The sequence below is a fragment of the Ambystoma mexicanum genome, chromosome 13 (genome assembly GCF_040938575.1).
Source record: "Ambystoma mexicanum isolate Mex_15411 chromosome 13, UKY_AmexF1_1, whole genome shotgun sequence".
NCBI classification, from domain to species: domain Eukaryota; kingdom Metazoa; phylum Chordata; class Amphibia; order Caudata; family Ambystomatidae; genus Ambystoma; species Ambystoma mexicanum.
Window position 1 is genome coordinate 763,462,509 of NC_090938.1, and position 15,074 is coordinate 763,477,582.

At 46.3% G+C, this 15,074-nt stretch overlaps 1 protein-coding gene across 6 annotated transcripts in view; it reads left to right on the top strand.

Moving 5' to 3' along the window:
- The window catches only part of CSNK2B (casein kinase 2 beta), a 148,947-nt gene extending 137,310 nt beyond the window's left edge, over positions 1-11,637 (top strand). For all 6 annotated transcript variants that reach the window (XM_069635094.1, XM_069635095.1, XM_069635097.1 and 3 more), the window contains 5 exons: positions 2,440-2,542; positions 3,108-3,223; positions 3,850-3,925; positions 10,436-10,625; positions 11,257-11,637. In XM_069635094.1, the coding sequence (XP_069491195.1) occupies positions 2,440-2,542; positions 3,108-3,223; positions 3,850-3,925; positions 10,436-10,625; positions 11,257-11,347 (576 nt within the window). In that variant the 3' untranslated portion in view covers positions 11,348-11,637. The remainder of the gene's footprint in view (positions 1-2,439; positions 2,543-3,107; positions 3,224-3,849; positions 3,926-10,435; positions 10,626-11,256) is intronic.
- The last annotated feature ends 3,437 nt before the right edge of the window (positions 11,638-15,074 follow it).

A 15,074-nucleotide genomic window follows, 5' to 3' on the forward strand; every position in this document is an offset into this window, starting at 1 on the left:
GTTTGATAATCCTTTGTGAAAGGTAGAGGGGAGCAGTGTCGTGCAGACACTTGTGGGTGAGTGCGAGGGTTTTGAACAGGGTGCTTTCCCTGACTGGGAGCCAGTGGACAAGTTTCCTGGTTGCTGAAATGTGGTCCCGCTTGGAAATGCCAGTGGCTGCTCGAAGTGCATTATTTTGGACCATCTGGAGTTTTGTGATATTTTTGGCAGAGGTGCCAGCCAAGAGCGTTGCTATAGTCTAGCCGAGATCCAATTACTGTTCTGGCTATAGTGAGGCCATTTTGTTTTGATAAGAACGGTCTATCTGCCGTGATCAATTTAGCGTGGTAGGCCGCGGCAGATGAGATGGTGTTCACTTGTCTGTCCATTGAGAGATTCAAATCCAGGTAGACCCCCAAGGTTTTCACTGCATGTGAAACCAAGATGGGCGTGCTATCGACTGAAAATGAATTATACTCTAAGTCAAGTTTCCTGAGTACCTGGTGAGCCTACAAGTAAAATATCATTTTTTTTCCCCATTGAGGCACAGCCGGTTTCCATCTCTGAATAGATGGAATTAAGAGTTTTAGTGTCCACTTCGCAGTCGCCCATGGGGGGGGGTGAGGATCTGCGTGTCATCAGCATAGTTAGTATATGTGATGCCACGCGCGTCCATGAAGTTAGAGAGGCCTCATGAGTAGCTTGTAGAGGGTGGGGAGAGATGCAGGATCCTGGAGGGACACAGCACTTAATGAAGTTGGGGTTAGCACATGTCTGATCAGAAACAACTTTCATCCCTCTTTCTTGTAGGAATGAGGTGATCCACGCTGTGATTTTAGGTGAAAAGTTAGCAGCGGAGGAGAGGTGGTGGCAGAGAGTATCATGATTCACCAGGTCAAATGCCTCGGACAGGTCTAGGAGCAAGAGTATGGCTGGTTTTCCTGCGTCCCTAAGGTCATCAATCTGTTTTTTTTATATCCAGAAGTGCGGTTTCAGTGCCTTGTCCGGGCCTGAATCCGGAATGCCTCAGACCCAGCAAATTGTTGGACTCTAGGACATTATGTGCTTGCAGGTAAGCTGCTTTGTCCAAGATTTTGAATAAAAAGGGGACTCTGGTGATGGCCCGGTAATTAGCTGGGATGTTTGGGTCAAGTGCAGGTTTCTTTAAGAGCGGTCGTACCAAAGCTTCTTTAAGACAAGCAGGGACATGGCCAGATGTGAAAGAGGCATGTATGAAGGCCGTAATGAATGGGGTTGGGGTGGTTGCGCTCTTTGATCAGCAGAGCTGGGAAGGCATCTCCTTTACAGTTTCAGGGTTTGATGGATCTGAGGAGGGCTGAAACTTCTAGCTCGCTCATTTACTTGAAGGAAAAGAGGAACTTCAGTGGGGGGTTTGGAAGAGACGGTTGATCAGTTTTCCCGAAGCATGTTGGTGATCAATGATTTTGTTTTGAAGAGAATTCAGCTTTTCCAGCATGGCTTCTTGGACACTATTGCACCATTCCTCGTGTTTAGAGAGGGTAGGTGTAACAGGAGATGGTGATTCAAGTTCCCTAAATATAGCAAATATTTCCTTGGATCTTGATTTGGTATTTGCAATCCTGGTTTTAAATGAGTTTACTTTGGCTTTAATAATGGCACTTTTGTATTCTTTTTTTTTTATAAATCTTTGAATGTTAGTCTGGTGGCGTCATTGGGGTTAGCTAGCCAGGATGAGTGCTATTCTTTTCTTGGTTCGTAGTTCAGGTGAGAACCATGAATTTGTATATTTAGTACGTTTTGCTTTTCTGAGGGTGAGCTGAGCTATGGTGTCTACTGCTTGGGAGATGGCACAGATGTAGTTGGCAGCCAAAGTATCCAGGCTTTTAGAGAAAGGTGGTTGAAGGGCAGGTGCCAGTAGGTGAGGTAGGAGTCTCTCTTTGGTAGGCAGGTGGGAGAGGGGCTGGGGTATCGAAGGCCCCTTGTTGGGTTTAAGTTCAAAGTGGATGGCGTAGTGATCGGACCAAGGAACTGGGGTGATGGAAGGATTACAATTGTGGTGGGCAATACAATCCAGGGTGCAGATGGCGTTGCTAATCCATATCCTTATGCCCTGTTCCATTCCCACTACACACCGGCTCACACCCACACCATTCGGGTGTGTTTTCTCCACAGGCCCGGGAGTTTTGTGCGGTAACTTTTTTTCACCCTCTTATTAGAGTATGCATATCTTGTTGAGACATGCTCAGCAACTAAGCTAATAACAAGGTGCAAGTATAGCTGGTTAAGGTGTTTGGAATAATGTATCTGAAGAGTACATTCGATAAAAGGAATTGGAGGAGCCAGCACTGAAAGAACATTAACATGGTAGGAAGGAGAGGAAATACGGGAGTGGGACATGGCGAGATGTCTGGTTTTGAAAGAGGAATGACTAATTGACTGCCCGTATATACCTGTTAACTATTTTCCCGCTCCTTGCAGGTGGATGAAGACTACATCCAGGACAAGTTCAACCTGACTGGGCTGAATGAGCAGGTGCCTCACTACCGCCAGGCTCTCGACATGATCCTGGACCTTGAGCCAGGTGAGCCAGCCCTTGAGGTTAACTTTGGGGTTAGCATGGAGGAAAGGTTTACTAGTCTCCCCGCCGTTGCTGTCTATTTCGTATGAACCGCTTTGTAGTATCCCTTACCATGGGGCAGAGCCAGGTGTCCCCGTGAGCAGGGAAGACATTTCCGAAGGTTGGGAATCTTTAGTAGGAAACTTGTATCCCTCTGTTGCTCTCCTATTGTCTTCTATTGTCAGTGGTCCGTATTCCTTATGATTTTGATTTGTCTCGCTTGTACTCGAAACGCAACTTTTTGGGAAATGTTGAAGGAGTTGTCTAAGGCAATTTCTCTTCTGAGCGCTTGGCTTAAATTTCACATTTTAGGTTGTATTTTCTGTCTGAAATCTAAATTTTGCGGAGGGACTGAGTGAATGGAAAATAAATGTGCACCTCTGCGCAATCCCTCACTTGTACATATGATGGATCAGCTTATTTACCAGTATGCTTCAACTTGGACGTTTATAGTAGTTGTTTAGGGCTGGATTCTTGATGAGCACTTAAATATCTGTTTTGTGTTTTCCCCTTTGCTTGCTAACAAAAGATGAGGAGTTGGAGGATAATCCCAACCAGAGTGACTTGATTGAGCAAGCGGCAGAGATGCTCTACGGACTCATCCACGCACGCTACATCCTCACGAACCGTGGCATAGCACAGATGGTGAGAGTTGGACCTTGTCCTATGGGTGACCGGGGCTAGCGGTATGCGCCTTTGCATGTGAAGACACAGGAAGAAACTGGGTTCTCGCTGATTTTCGGCAGATGAGACGTTAAGCGATTACCCACGTTTACTTGTAGTAAAGTGGGATTTCATGCTCGGTCTTGCTCACAAGGCAGCACATTCACTTCGGTACTTGCCAAAGTGGTTTTAAAAGCCGGCCAACCTTCACTTTACACTTCAGCTTTGGATTCTCTTTGGAAGGTTAAGTTAGCATGAAGACCATTCTAGCTGACGGGATCTACTCTTGGGGTTGGAGGACTTTGAGCATCTAGGTGTGAGTTCTGGCAGGTCCATGATGGAAGGCTTTGAGCTTTTCTTGTGCTAGTTCTGGCCCTTGATGCCTGGAACTAAGTTGGCACCAACATCCTCTATAGTGGCTGCCCTGAAAAGGGCATTTAGCTTGGCAGTGCATCGATGATGTAAGGTTTTAGTTACTTTGCTCCTTCTAATTGCATGTTTTACTTTGGTGTATATTTTGCAGCAGAAACTTAAATACTGACAGCTACTAGGAGCATGAGGTATGAAACTGCAGGCTTGTTTGATTGTGGCTTCTTGTCCCCATACAGCTTGAGAAGTACCAGCAAGGGGACTTTGGCTACTGCCCCCGTGTCTACTGTGAAAATCAGCCCATGCTTCCTATTGGTAAGTGTGGAGAGGTTGCCTGGGTTCCTACATCGGATTTCCCTGTAACTTAGCAATGATGACTACAAGAGTGTCACCCACACCCCAGTGATGGTCGTAACTGCCAGGTGGCTGATTTGCATACCTTCCAGAGTGGTACATTCTAGATACATGTCAGCATGACTGTCTTTTCTCTTATTTCATGTGTCCCAGGCAGTCGTTAAGGCATTTATGCTGGCTATTAAAAGAATGAACTGCCCAATGGCAATGTTGACACTAATGTAGCAGGGTGATCTTCCAACGCACCTTATAGGGAGACCCTGTGTAGGCGGGCACACAATACAGCTTTAACCCTTCACTTGTAACATTGACCCGCCTCTTACCTGTCTACAAACACCGCTCTCCTGGGTTTAAGATAACCCTGGTGTACCTTGCTAGGAAAGTGGTAAGGGTAGGAAAGATCAAGATCTTCCTGTGCCCCCTCCAACCCCCCCCTTGCTGCCCGTGATGTGCGTGTGCCCCTCCGACCCCCTTGCTGTCTGATGTGCATGTGCCCCCTCCGACCCCCTTGCTGCCCATGATGTGCCTGGGCCCGCTCCCACCACCCCTTGCCTGTGATGTGCCTGGGCCCGCTCCCACCACCCCTTGCCTGTGATGTGCCTGGGCCCGCTCCCACCACCCCTTGCCTGTGATGTGCCTGTGCCCGCTCCCACACCCCTTGCCTGTGATGTGCCTGTGCCCGCTCCCACACCCCTTGCCTGTGATGTGCCTGTGCCCGCTCCCACCACCCCTTGCCTGTGATGTGCCTGTGCCCGCTCCCACCACCCCTTGCTGTCCGTGATTTTTCGTTGCCCTCTCCCACCCCCCTTGCTGCCCATGATGTATGTGTCCCCTTGCCCCCTTGCTGCTCGAGATGTTCCGTGTGCCCCCCTCCTCAGGCTGCCTGTGTCAGCCCTCACCCACTACCCCCTCCCTAGATCTAATCTTTGCAGGAGTTTGTCGTGACACTTTTGGTTTTCAATCACCAACCTGTGACCAGTGCTTGGGTTTGACTTAGACTCATGGCTTACGATGCGTCACCCATCTGGACTTCCACTCGCATGCTGGTCTTCCCCTGCATCTCGAATTCGGGGTGGCTCTGAAACATGTCGTGCCCTTCGTCATCTTGAATCCTTGCTTGCATTGCTGTTCTCTTGCAATATCGTGTGTTATTATAGACTTCTGTAACTGTTCTCGCTCTTCTCTCCTCCTTCCCCTTACTTTTCTCTATGCACTTACTCCCTAGTATGATAGCAACCTTGTTTGTCTCCTCCCCCTACCCCATTTGCCCCCTTCCCTTCCCCCCGGGCCCCCCCCAAGCACTATCTGAAATGTCATCGGGCCTAGAACGCTAGTCTCCTGTCTGTTCCCAGCTCCCTCCCACTCGCACCCCCTCCCTGCCTTATCTGTGTCTTAGCTCTTGCACTATCTGAAATGTCATCGGGCCTAGAACGCAAGTCTCCTGTCTGTTCCCAGCTCCCTCCCACTCGCACCCCCTCCCTGCCTTATCTATGTCTTAGCTCTTGCACTATCTGAAATGTCGCCACGCTGTGTATGATAGTTAATTTCATATTCTTATTTTGTAAGAATGTCATTGTATTTTTCCCATGTTCCCTCCCTTGCCTTGAAGTGCTTTGAAACACATTGTGTATAGGCGCTATAGAAATAAACCATCATATCCTGTTGGGGCATCCACGTTCCCCAAATACCCACAGGGAGAAAACGGAGTAACTGGAGCTCGGAAGGAAAGGCAGACCAAAGGAATGCTGGTGTATGGTTCTTTGGTTGTTTAAAGCTTACTTTTCCTCTTCCAATACACAAGCAGGGTTTTGTGAGTTTATTTTTACAAAAAGGGGCAAGGCACTACATTTAAATTTCCTTAAACCTAGAAGCTGCGTAACAAAAAAATAAAACACAAATATAAAATGAACCGTTTAATGGAAGTCTTCAAAATATATACAGTCTATACAGTGCACTCCATTAAAAACCTATAATGACCTGGCCTGGGTGTCTCAAGGTCCTTGCTGCTGCTCTTGGGTTCTTCTTTCTTCCTGCGCTCTTTAGTAGTGGTTCCTGTAGCAGGAGTCGGCAGGCAGCAGCAACAGTATGGGGTACCTCCAGTCTTTGTAGGGCTGGCAGTAGGCAGTGAAAGGCGGCAACAGTGTTTGGGGGCCCCAGAGTCTTTATGCTGGCTTGGCTGCGTATGTTTGATGCAGCCCAGCACTCAGAGGCAACATGGGGGCCCCACAATACTCACTCCACCTGGGCCATGTCTGCCAGGAGTGGCCTAGGGAATTCAGTTTGGCCACCTGAAAGGGTGTGGCCCTTAATTTAAATTCAACCCCCGGGGGGTGCTAAAAACAGATTGTGGGCACTCCCCTGCTTTGGGTAACGCCAGTTATCGTAGGGGCTTGGGGCACAGCGGTTATGGGAAGCCACCTTTTGGGGGCGAGGGATGGCTGTGTTAACTTGCGATCCCCTGCTAGTCAGGGGAGCGCCAGCATGAAGGCCTGGGCTGCCGTGGTGAACGGCGCTAAGCAAAGCGCCTCTAACCCTTTAGCAGGGTTTCACCATTATCCAGGTGCTCTGCTCGCACCAGCAACTGGCTTTAAAAAAAAAAAGTAAAGGGTCCCGCGCAAGGGTACCCTTACTGTAATGGTCCCCGGCATGCCTCTGGCGCCAGGCATCTGACTTTATTTTTCATTTAAGGGATCCCCAGCATGACTGTACGTGCTGGGGGATCCTTGCATTCATTTCCCTGATCCGGGGATTACACTAAAATGCAATCTCCATGTTTTACTATTGGGAGAGTTTGCGTACGGTTGATGTGGGGGTTCACTGAAACTTTGTTTAGTAGTGTAAAAGGCGATTTCCTCCCCTCCTCGTTCAGCTACACACTTGCTGGTAAATGTGACTGGGCACCTTTGCTTCCCTCTTCAAATAATATACACAAACTAAGACCGTAATGGTGTCCAAATGGGACCCCAAGTCTTATTTAACACAAATAATGTTCTTTGTATTACGTAAGAATACTGTAGCAAGTAAAAGCGAGAAGGGAAACCCGTAGTTAAACAAGCTTTATAAAGCCCACCCTTTAAGGACTGAATATTGTGTGGAATCTGCCCCTATTTTCTGAACAAGTGTTGACAAGCAGGTTGTGGGAAATACTTAAGATCCCCTTAAGGGTGTTCTGAATATCCTCACATAGGATTCAGCTTGTATAAGGTCCATAGTCTAATTGAGGCTCTGTTGGAAAACTAGATATGCTTGTGCTTTCGCATGCCTGTGAAGAAAAGGGGACCACCACCCGTGGGGGAGATGTCACTAAAGATTCCTACGTCCGGGTTCCACCACCAAAGGTGAGACCCGGGTTGGCTGCAAGTAGGAACTTTAGGTCCTGTGGGGGATTTAAACTTCTGGGTGGTGGGGTTGAGCAAAAAGGGAGCTGGATTTGGCAGTTGCTAGAGAATGTTGACGTCCTTCAGTGTACTCTGTGCTTATAAGTGTTCCTGGAGTTGCCTAGTGAATGGCTCCAAAACCTCCCTGAGGAACAAAGCTAGGCTGGGGTCTACCTTAGCCTACCTGTTCATATTCATACAATGTACGGCTGCCATTTGCATGGTCTCCAGGCGCTCCTGTGAGAATTTCGGCACATTCAAACTCTTGCATGGTTATCCAACCCTAGAAAGCCAGCTCTGCACAGGATGAAGACGTGGATTAGGGTACCTGGGACGCCTCACCAATTCAAACCAGTTTAGAGCACACCAGTGCCCTTCTCGGGCTCTAGACCAAGCCTACAACGAGGCATCCCCCTATAGGGCCAGTCCTACTTTGGAACAGGAGGGAGACTGCTGCGGTTTCAAAGCGGGCTTAAGCGAGTAGTGGGCAAAAGTCAAATCTAGAACAATGTGTTAACACTGCCACCAGCCTACCGGGAACACGAAAAGACAAGAGAAGTACGTTACATAGGATCCAATCTTAGGGAGGCGAAACATTTTTAGCTGATGTGGGCAGGCGTCGGTCGGAACTTTAAAAGCTCAAACTGTTCATGGGCTGCCCACATCTTCATCAACATGAAAGCATTTTACAAGATTTATAGATACTGGTTAATACATTGACGTCTCAGAGATCTGGAAATCAATGAGTGGTAACTAAATCCCACGATCTATAGTGGCAATGAATGTTATAGATATTAGAACTCAGTGAGATGATGCGTAAAGTTGTACTATACACCGCTGTTTAGGTATGTTTTCATAAAATTTGTATAATTCTCTGTGATTGTAATGCTATAAAATTCTTCTGTTTTGTGAAATATGTGTTTAAACCAAAGCGCACACAAATGGACATTTAGAGAAAATTATAATGGGGTGACTGGAGAGAGAGGGGATGCTACTCCTGTTCTACCAACTATAACTGCCCACTAAAAAAAGTGATTACAAAGTTGTAATCCTGACCAATAATTAGCTCGCTCTTAGGCACATCATGTCAATCTAAAACAAATGTCTGCTGAAAATAGACTTTAGAGGAAGTATTGTTTAATTGATCTGTGGCTAGATTTAGAAGGTTGAGCCGCCAATTCTGTTTTGGCCATTGGTTTCTAAGGTAAAACTCTTAGCATTTTCCTTCAGGCAGAGCCCTCATTGTGATGTTGATCAAGGAGAATTTTCGTCCCCACTGATTGAATTGAGCATGTCTTATTGGTGTCCTTTCCAACATTTTCTTTTGCTGTGATCCTGATGGTGACCATTTTCTAAAGCTTCACTTGCTCCATTTGCACATATTGTTAATCTGAGCGGTGGGTCAAACAGTCACTGTGCACTCAGATTCCCAAAAGGCTTTGGCTATGGTCCCCCACCCCATTTGCTTGTTTGTCTTTGGTTAAAACCTGTTCCAAGCTGAACATGGCATTTGTTCTGAATCTGAACACAAATCGTTCCGCACATGAGCTAAGCTTCTTGTGGCTCAGACAAATACTTACGAGGGGGAGCCCCTGTCCGTGTCAGAAAAACCTCTTGGGGAAACTAGTTTTCCAAATGGTCCATAAATGTAGGTATTGCTCTTGCGATCTGGCCGGCCTGCCTTACCAAACTAGTTTGATATCCTTCCTCCAATCTTCGGAGAGACCTACAAGGAGTGCAGAAAGCTTTATTCAGCTTTTAGCACTAACAAATCGCAAATCAGATAAAACGGATCAAAATACATAAAATATTATACAGTGGGATCTTAAAATAACAAACGTTATAAAATCACCTTAGAACTGCCCATCTAATTGTCCAAACACCCATTTGATGAATTCACATATATCCATTATGACATTGAAGTCATCGAGCACAAACGAGCTCCATTGCCTTTGCTCAGTTTCGAATATTATGTGGCGATATTACTTGAAGCGGCGAGCCAAACCTGTCGGTAACTGCCCGCTGCCCAAATTAAGGGGCGAGCGAAGCGAGGGTTCCTTAACGCGGGTGGTGGTGCCGTTACTGACAGTCGGCCTGCTGCCGAGGGCAATACCGCCATTAGCACCTGTGTAGTGCTAATGGTGTTTATAATTTTTCTTTTTAAATAAACCTTTTGTGCGTGGCCCACCGCCTGTCCTGGTTGTCTGTTTTCAATGTTGATGATTATGTTATCATCAACATTGAAAAGGGACCGTGGGAACAATTGAGTGGTGCCAGGCCACGCAGTAAAGGTAGGTTTCTTGTTTACATTTTTTTAAAAACGTTCTCATCACCCACGTAGGTAACTACATGGGTGCTAAGTGGGGAGGGAGGGGACTTGAAGATGGCACTGGCCAGCAGCAACCAGGCTGTTTGGAACGCTGGCTTGAACCAACAGTATAGCCTGCGTTCCTAGCATCCTGATTGGCCAGCGCCCCCTGCCAGGGTGCAACTAATAAAATGCCCCCTGAGCCAAATATCAATGAAGTGGCTACAGGTCTACATAAAATGTAGAAACATTTCACTGGCCCCCAATCCACATGAACCGAGCCGAGTATTTGCTCGCTAACCCATGTGCCCATATGCCCCCTCAATGGTAAAGCCATTCTTCTATCGGCCTGGGGCACCCAGTGAGAGGCCGCCACATAGTTTAATGAGATGAAAGCTGTGCCTCTATAATATCGCACAGGTATATCCATGGTTCAAAAAGTGTATATTTTACTTGTGGAAACTGGCAGTCTTTCCTCCATTGAATTATTAATCTTCAGGTTTTCTAGACTGCAGGTAAAAAACCTTTATGGCAAATTGCAGACATTTCTGCTGTACTAAAATACTAATGCGGGGCACTCGACCCAAGCATTAGGATCGACCTCAAAAGACTTTCTCTATGCCATGAAATACCTTACACTCTGATTAACCCCAGGATTTGCAGCCATCGAGCAGCATGGTGTTGACTTTGTCCTGCAGGACTTGTAGACGTTGCAGAGTGAATGAGTCCTATGCCGTAACGAGGAGAAGACCCTGACTGCTGCCTGTCTTCTTCCGCTCTCCATAGGACTGTCGGACATCCCTGGTGAGGCCATGGTGAAACTATATTGCCCCAAATGTATGGACGTGTACACCCCTAAATCTTCCCGCCATCATCACACGGACGGAGCCTACTTCGGCACAGGTTTCCCACATATGCTCTTCATGGTGCACCCAGAGTACAGGCCCAAGCGGCCCGCCAATCAGTTTGTCCCCAGGTGAGTGCCTCCCGCAAAGGTCTGAAGTTCCTAGTTTGTGAATGTTGAACAGCAAATTGTGTAGCAAAATGTTTTAAGATGGATGTGTGGACAGAAGATTTGCATTAAACGGCTCCACCCCCTCCATCCTAACCTGCAGGACCCATTGGGAAGCACGCAACGCTCTGCCAGTGCAGTTGTAACCAGCATCCCTCTGAGACCTTCACAGCTGCTGGTGCATCAGCGCCTTGCTCTGCAGAACCCTTGAACCTGTGCATTGTGTTGCAGTGCTCCTCAGTAATGAGCCACAGCACCCCGCACTCCTCCAGTGCACTGAACTCCTGCCCCACAGCATCTTAGTATTTCTGTGCTGTGAATGGCTCCATTTGACCCCTCCCCCTCATTCATGCGTTTCCTCATCCCTGGGCAATTCTGTACTGTGAAACCCGACACTCTTCCAAAGTACTCCCCTTCTTGACCATCAGGTTCTCCTGAGACCCCTTGCTCACGCGGTGCAGCGCCAGTGTAATGTGCCCCTCCATGCCCCCGGAAGCACCACCCATGCATTTGTCCATGGCCCCGGCACCTTCCTTTGGGTGGTCAGGAGGGCTTTGACTTTTCAAAAGATTAACTCTGTTTTATTTCTTTTCAGGCTGTATGGATTCAAGATCCACCCTATGGCGTACCAGCTGCAGCTGCAGGCGGCCAGCAATTTCAAAAGCCCGGTCAAGACCATCCGCTGACTGGCCCGCCGTGCGCATGTGCCCCCCGCACCACCCTCTGCCCCCCTCCTTCCAACCACTATGCGGCTCTTTTGAATAAAGAAAGCCAACAATAAGGGCTGGCGTTAATTTGACTTTTTCTCCCCCCACTGAACTCTGCCCACCCGTTTCCTTTTAGCCCAGCCAGTTAGAAAGCTGAAGTTTGTTTCAGTGTGTTTAAATTTAATAAATATTTCATTATTCTGAAAGTGAGGAGCAGGTATTGTTTTTGGTTTTTTATTTTAAATAAAAATACACATGGAGTGACCAGACCGGACTTCCATTCCTCATTTGACAGCCTTGTTGAAACTTTTTTTTTTTTGCAGATGTCGGCTTTACAGTCATTGGTGAATTGTTCTATTTATTTTTTAATGCGTGTTTAATCATCTAGTCGACCAAGTGCTATTGTATGTAAATGTTGGTGGTTTTGTGTCACTGCTCCTAAAAATGTGAACCCCTGTCAAGACAACCACATGACTTGAGCTGGAATGATAACGCCAGACTTTTGTACGTGCTGGATGGGTTCTAGTGAGGGCTTGATACTAGAGATTTTGAGGGGGGTGGGGGTATGTTTATAAAATAAAATTCTTGAAAGTATACATACTGATGCTGCTTTTCATGGAAATTGGTGTTGGGCTTCTCAGCCTGTTGGGAACTAGAAGTACATTCACTCAGCGCGTAGCGTGCACACGTGGAAGTGCAGAAAGGCTTTCTACAGTATGCAGTTGTGCTGGGGGAAAGGACGGTCGATATCATTTAGAAGTCACTTCGCTGAGATGCAACTGGATATTCGGGTGAGTCTGTAGTGCTAGTGTGTCGCCTCATGATTAAATCATCGAATGTGTTGCAGATGTAGAGGTGGCCTTAACAGCTGGGGGAGTGTTAAAGGGGGCCAGAAAGTGAACTCTTGCAATTGCTGATCTTGTAAACTAAGCAATGAATGCCATGGTAAAGTCACCACCATCTAAAGCCACTCCCATGGGGCGTTCGTAGGATTTGAAGTGCTGCTGAAAATGTTTGTGCCAGTTGATCAAGTGCAGTCAAGTGACGTGTCTGACGCGGATGTACTTTCTTGTTCGCAACCATCGCTAGAGGTTCATGAAACTGTGAGCAAACACTCCATAATGTAATAAGGAAAGGCCTTTTAGAGACCGGGAACAGTCACTCGTGTGAATTCCAGGTTCATTAAACGCCTATTAGGACACCATTTACATCGATTTCTTTGTCCTCCTTGGCATGATTTTACCCTTTGCCATCGAAGCTCAAAAATAGTAATAATTTGTATTTTATTTATTTGTATTGCGCATCGGGGAAGCTGAGCGCATGTCTTGCATGTTATGCATACATTGACATTGTACATGAGGATATTCACAATTTACAGTATCATATGGCCAGAGAGGCGAAAATTATAACGTCGAACAGTTGCATATATACAGGTGTGAATACAGACGCCAAGAGAACAGCAGGATAGCTAGATGTGATTTTGGGTCCAGAGGCCTGATTTAACCTTATTCCTAAAGATCATGAAAGAAGGCTCAGCTCTGGTGGTGAGGGGGAGTGCGTTCCATTTTTTTTTGCAGCAAGAACAAGGAAGCTAACTCCACCCGCACTTTGTTGATTGACTTTGGGTATATTTAGGCAGTGAGTTTGGGCTGTTTTGATAGGTCTGGCTGAAGTATGCCTAGTAAAGGTATCGCAAAGGTAGTATGGCGCTTGATTGTGTAGGGACTTCTGTGATAGAGCTTTAAGGTAAATTCTTTGTTTAGCCATTTAAGGTTTTGTCTAATAGTAGAGATGTGCTGTTTCTTTGGGATATTGCATGTTGATCTAACTGCATTATTCTGCATTACTTGCATTTTATTTAAATTTTGTTGAGGTGCCTAGGTAAAGCGTGTTGCAATTAATTTGGATAGCACTAATGCTCTTGCAACTGATGGTTGTTTGTGGATAGGTACGGGCGACAGGCTGTAATCCGCTTACAGGTATAAGCTGTAGCTGATGCAAGCACATTAGTTTGTTAAAGGATAGTGCTGCGTCAATGTGTATACCCAGTGTTTTCACACTGTGCTACATTAATGGTGTTACCATTGATGATCAAAGTTTTGAAGGCAGAGTTTAGTTTGCTCAGTTTGATGGGGGATCCAAGTAGGAGTTTAGTTCTGTAGTCGTTTAGACATAATCCGTGATTAGCCATCCAGATTTGTATTGTACTGTAGATATTGTTCAAAGTTTTGCTGTCTGCTATGTAGTCCCCAGTGATGGGGATAAGGATCTGGGTGTCATCCGCATAGTTTGTATGAGACACCCAGATGGTCCAGGATATCGAATAAAGGCTTGGTAAAAACGTTAGAGTGTTGGTGATACACATGATCCCTGAGGGACTCCACAGGATACTGGTGATGGTGCAGCTGAGGCTGTTGGGGCAAAGACGCGCATGGATCTATTAAGGAATGATCTAATCCACATGTTGGCTTGGTCCGAGAAGTGTGCAGCAGATGACAGGTGCTTGCATAGCATGTCATGGTTGACTAAATCGAATGCCGCCGATAAGTCAAGTAGTAATAGCAAGGCCGATTTACCTTTATCTTTTAAGGCCTGAATTTGGTTCTTGAGATCGACAAGAGCATTCTCTGTCCCATGTCCGGGTCTAAATCCAGATTGCGTTAGGCCTAGTAGATTGTTAATTTCCAGGTAATGCTGGATTTGTAGATGGGCGGCTCGATCAAGTATTTTCAGCAGAAAGGGGACTGTGGTGATCGGCCAGTAGTTAGATGAGTTGTTTGGGTCGAGCATAGACTTTTTCAGTAGTGGGAGTACCCAGGCATCTTTTAGGCTCGTAGGCACAGAACAGAACTCATAGCAAATGAGGTGTTGATAAACTTTGTTATGAACGGGGAGAGCACAGCGGCTGCTTCTTTGATTAAGGTAGCTGGGCAGATATCACCCTTGCAATTCGGTAGTTTAAGTATGATCTGTTCAACTTCTTTACTGGAGAGAGATTGAAAGTTGAATTGTGGCAGTGTTGCCAACAGTGGCGTAGGTGGTTTCGGGGGTAAGGTATTGTTGATTAGGTTTTTCGCGTTGATTTTCTCTAGTAACATCGTGATTTTGTTTTGGAGTGCATTTTGAATATTAGTGCAGCATTGGGTGTTGATGTATGGGGGCAGGAGACTAAAGTTCTTTTTGTATATTGAATAATTCCTTCGTATCTGAATTAGCTTTTGCTATACGGTCATTGTGATTATTTTTCTTAGCTTGGATGATGGCTGTTTTGTAGTTGAATGATACTGCACTGAATATATCTTCTGTGCAGACGGGTGTTTTTTCCAATTTGACTCTGCTAGCCTTTTCTCTTTTCTAAGGATTTATAGGTGAGGTGTGTAACATTTGTTTGTCGGTGTGCGGCTTGGCTTTCTGTAGTTTTAACGGAGCAAGCGTGTTGATAGCATTAGTCAGTTTCATTATATAACTTCACTAGGTCAGAGGGGTCGGTATGTCTAGGGTTAGTCTGTGTGAGAGGATGTAGTAGTGGTATCAATTTTTCTAGGGTGAGGTTCCGTTTACTTCTTGCCATTAAGGCTGGAGCCTTTGTGGGGGAGGTGCGAAATTACCGTTTGATCAATAGCGAAGGTAATTAAATGGTGGTCAGTCCAAGTGAGGGTGTGTTTCCCAATAACTTGATGGAGCAGTTAAGATCTGCTAGCCAGTC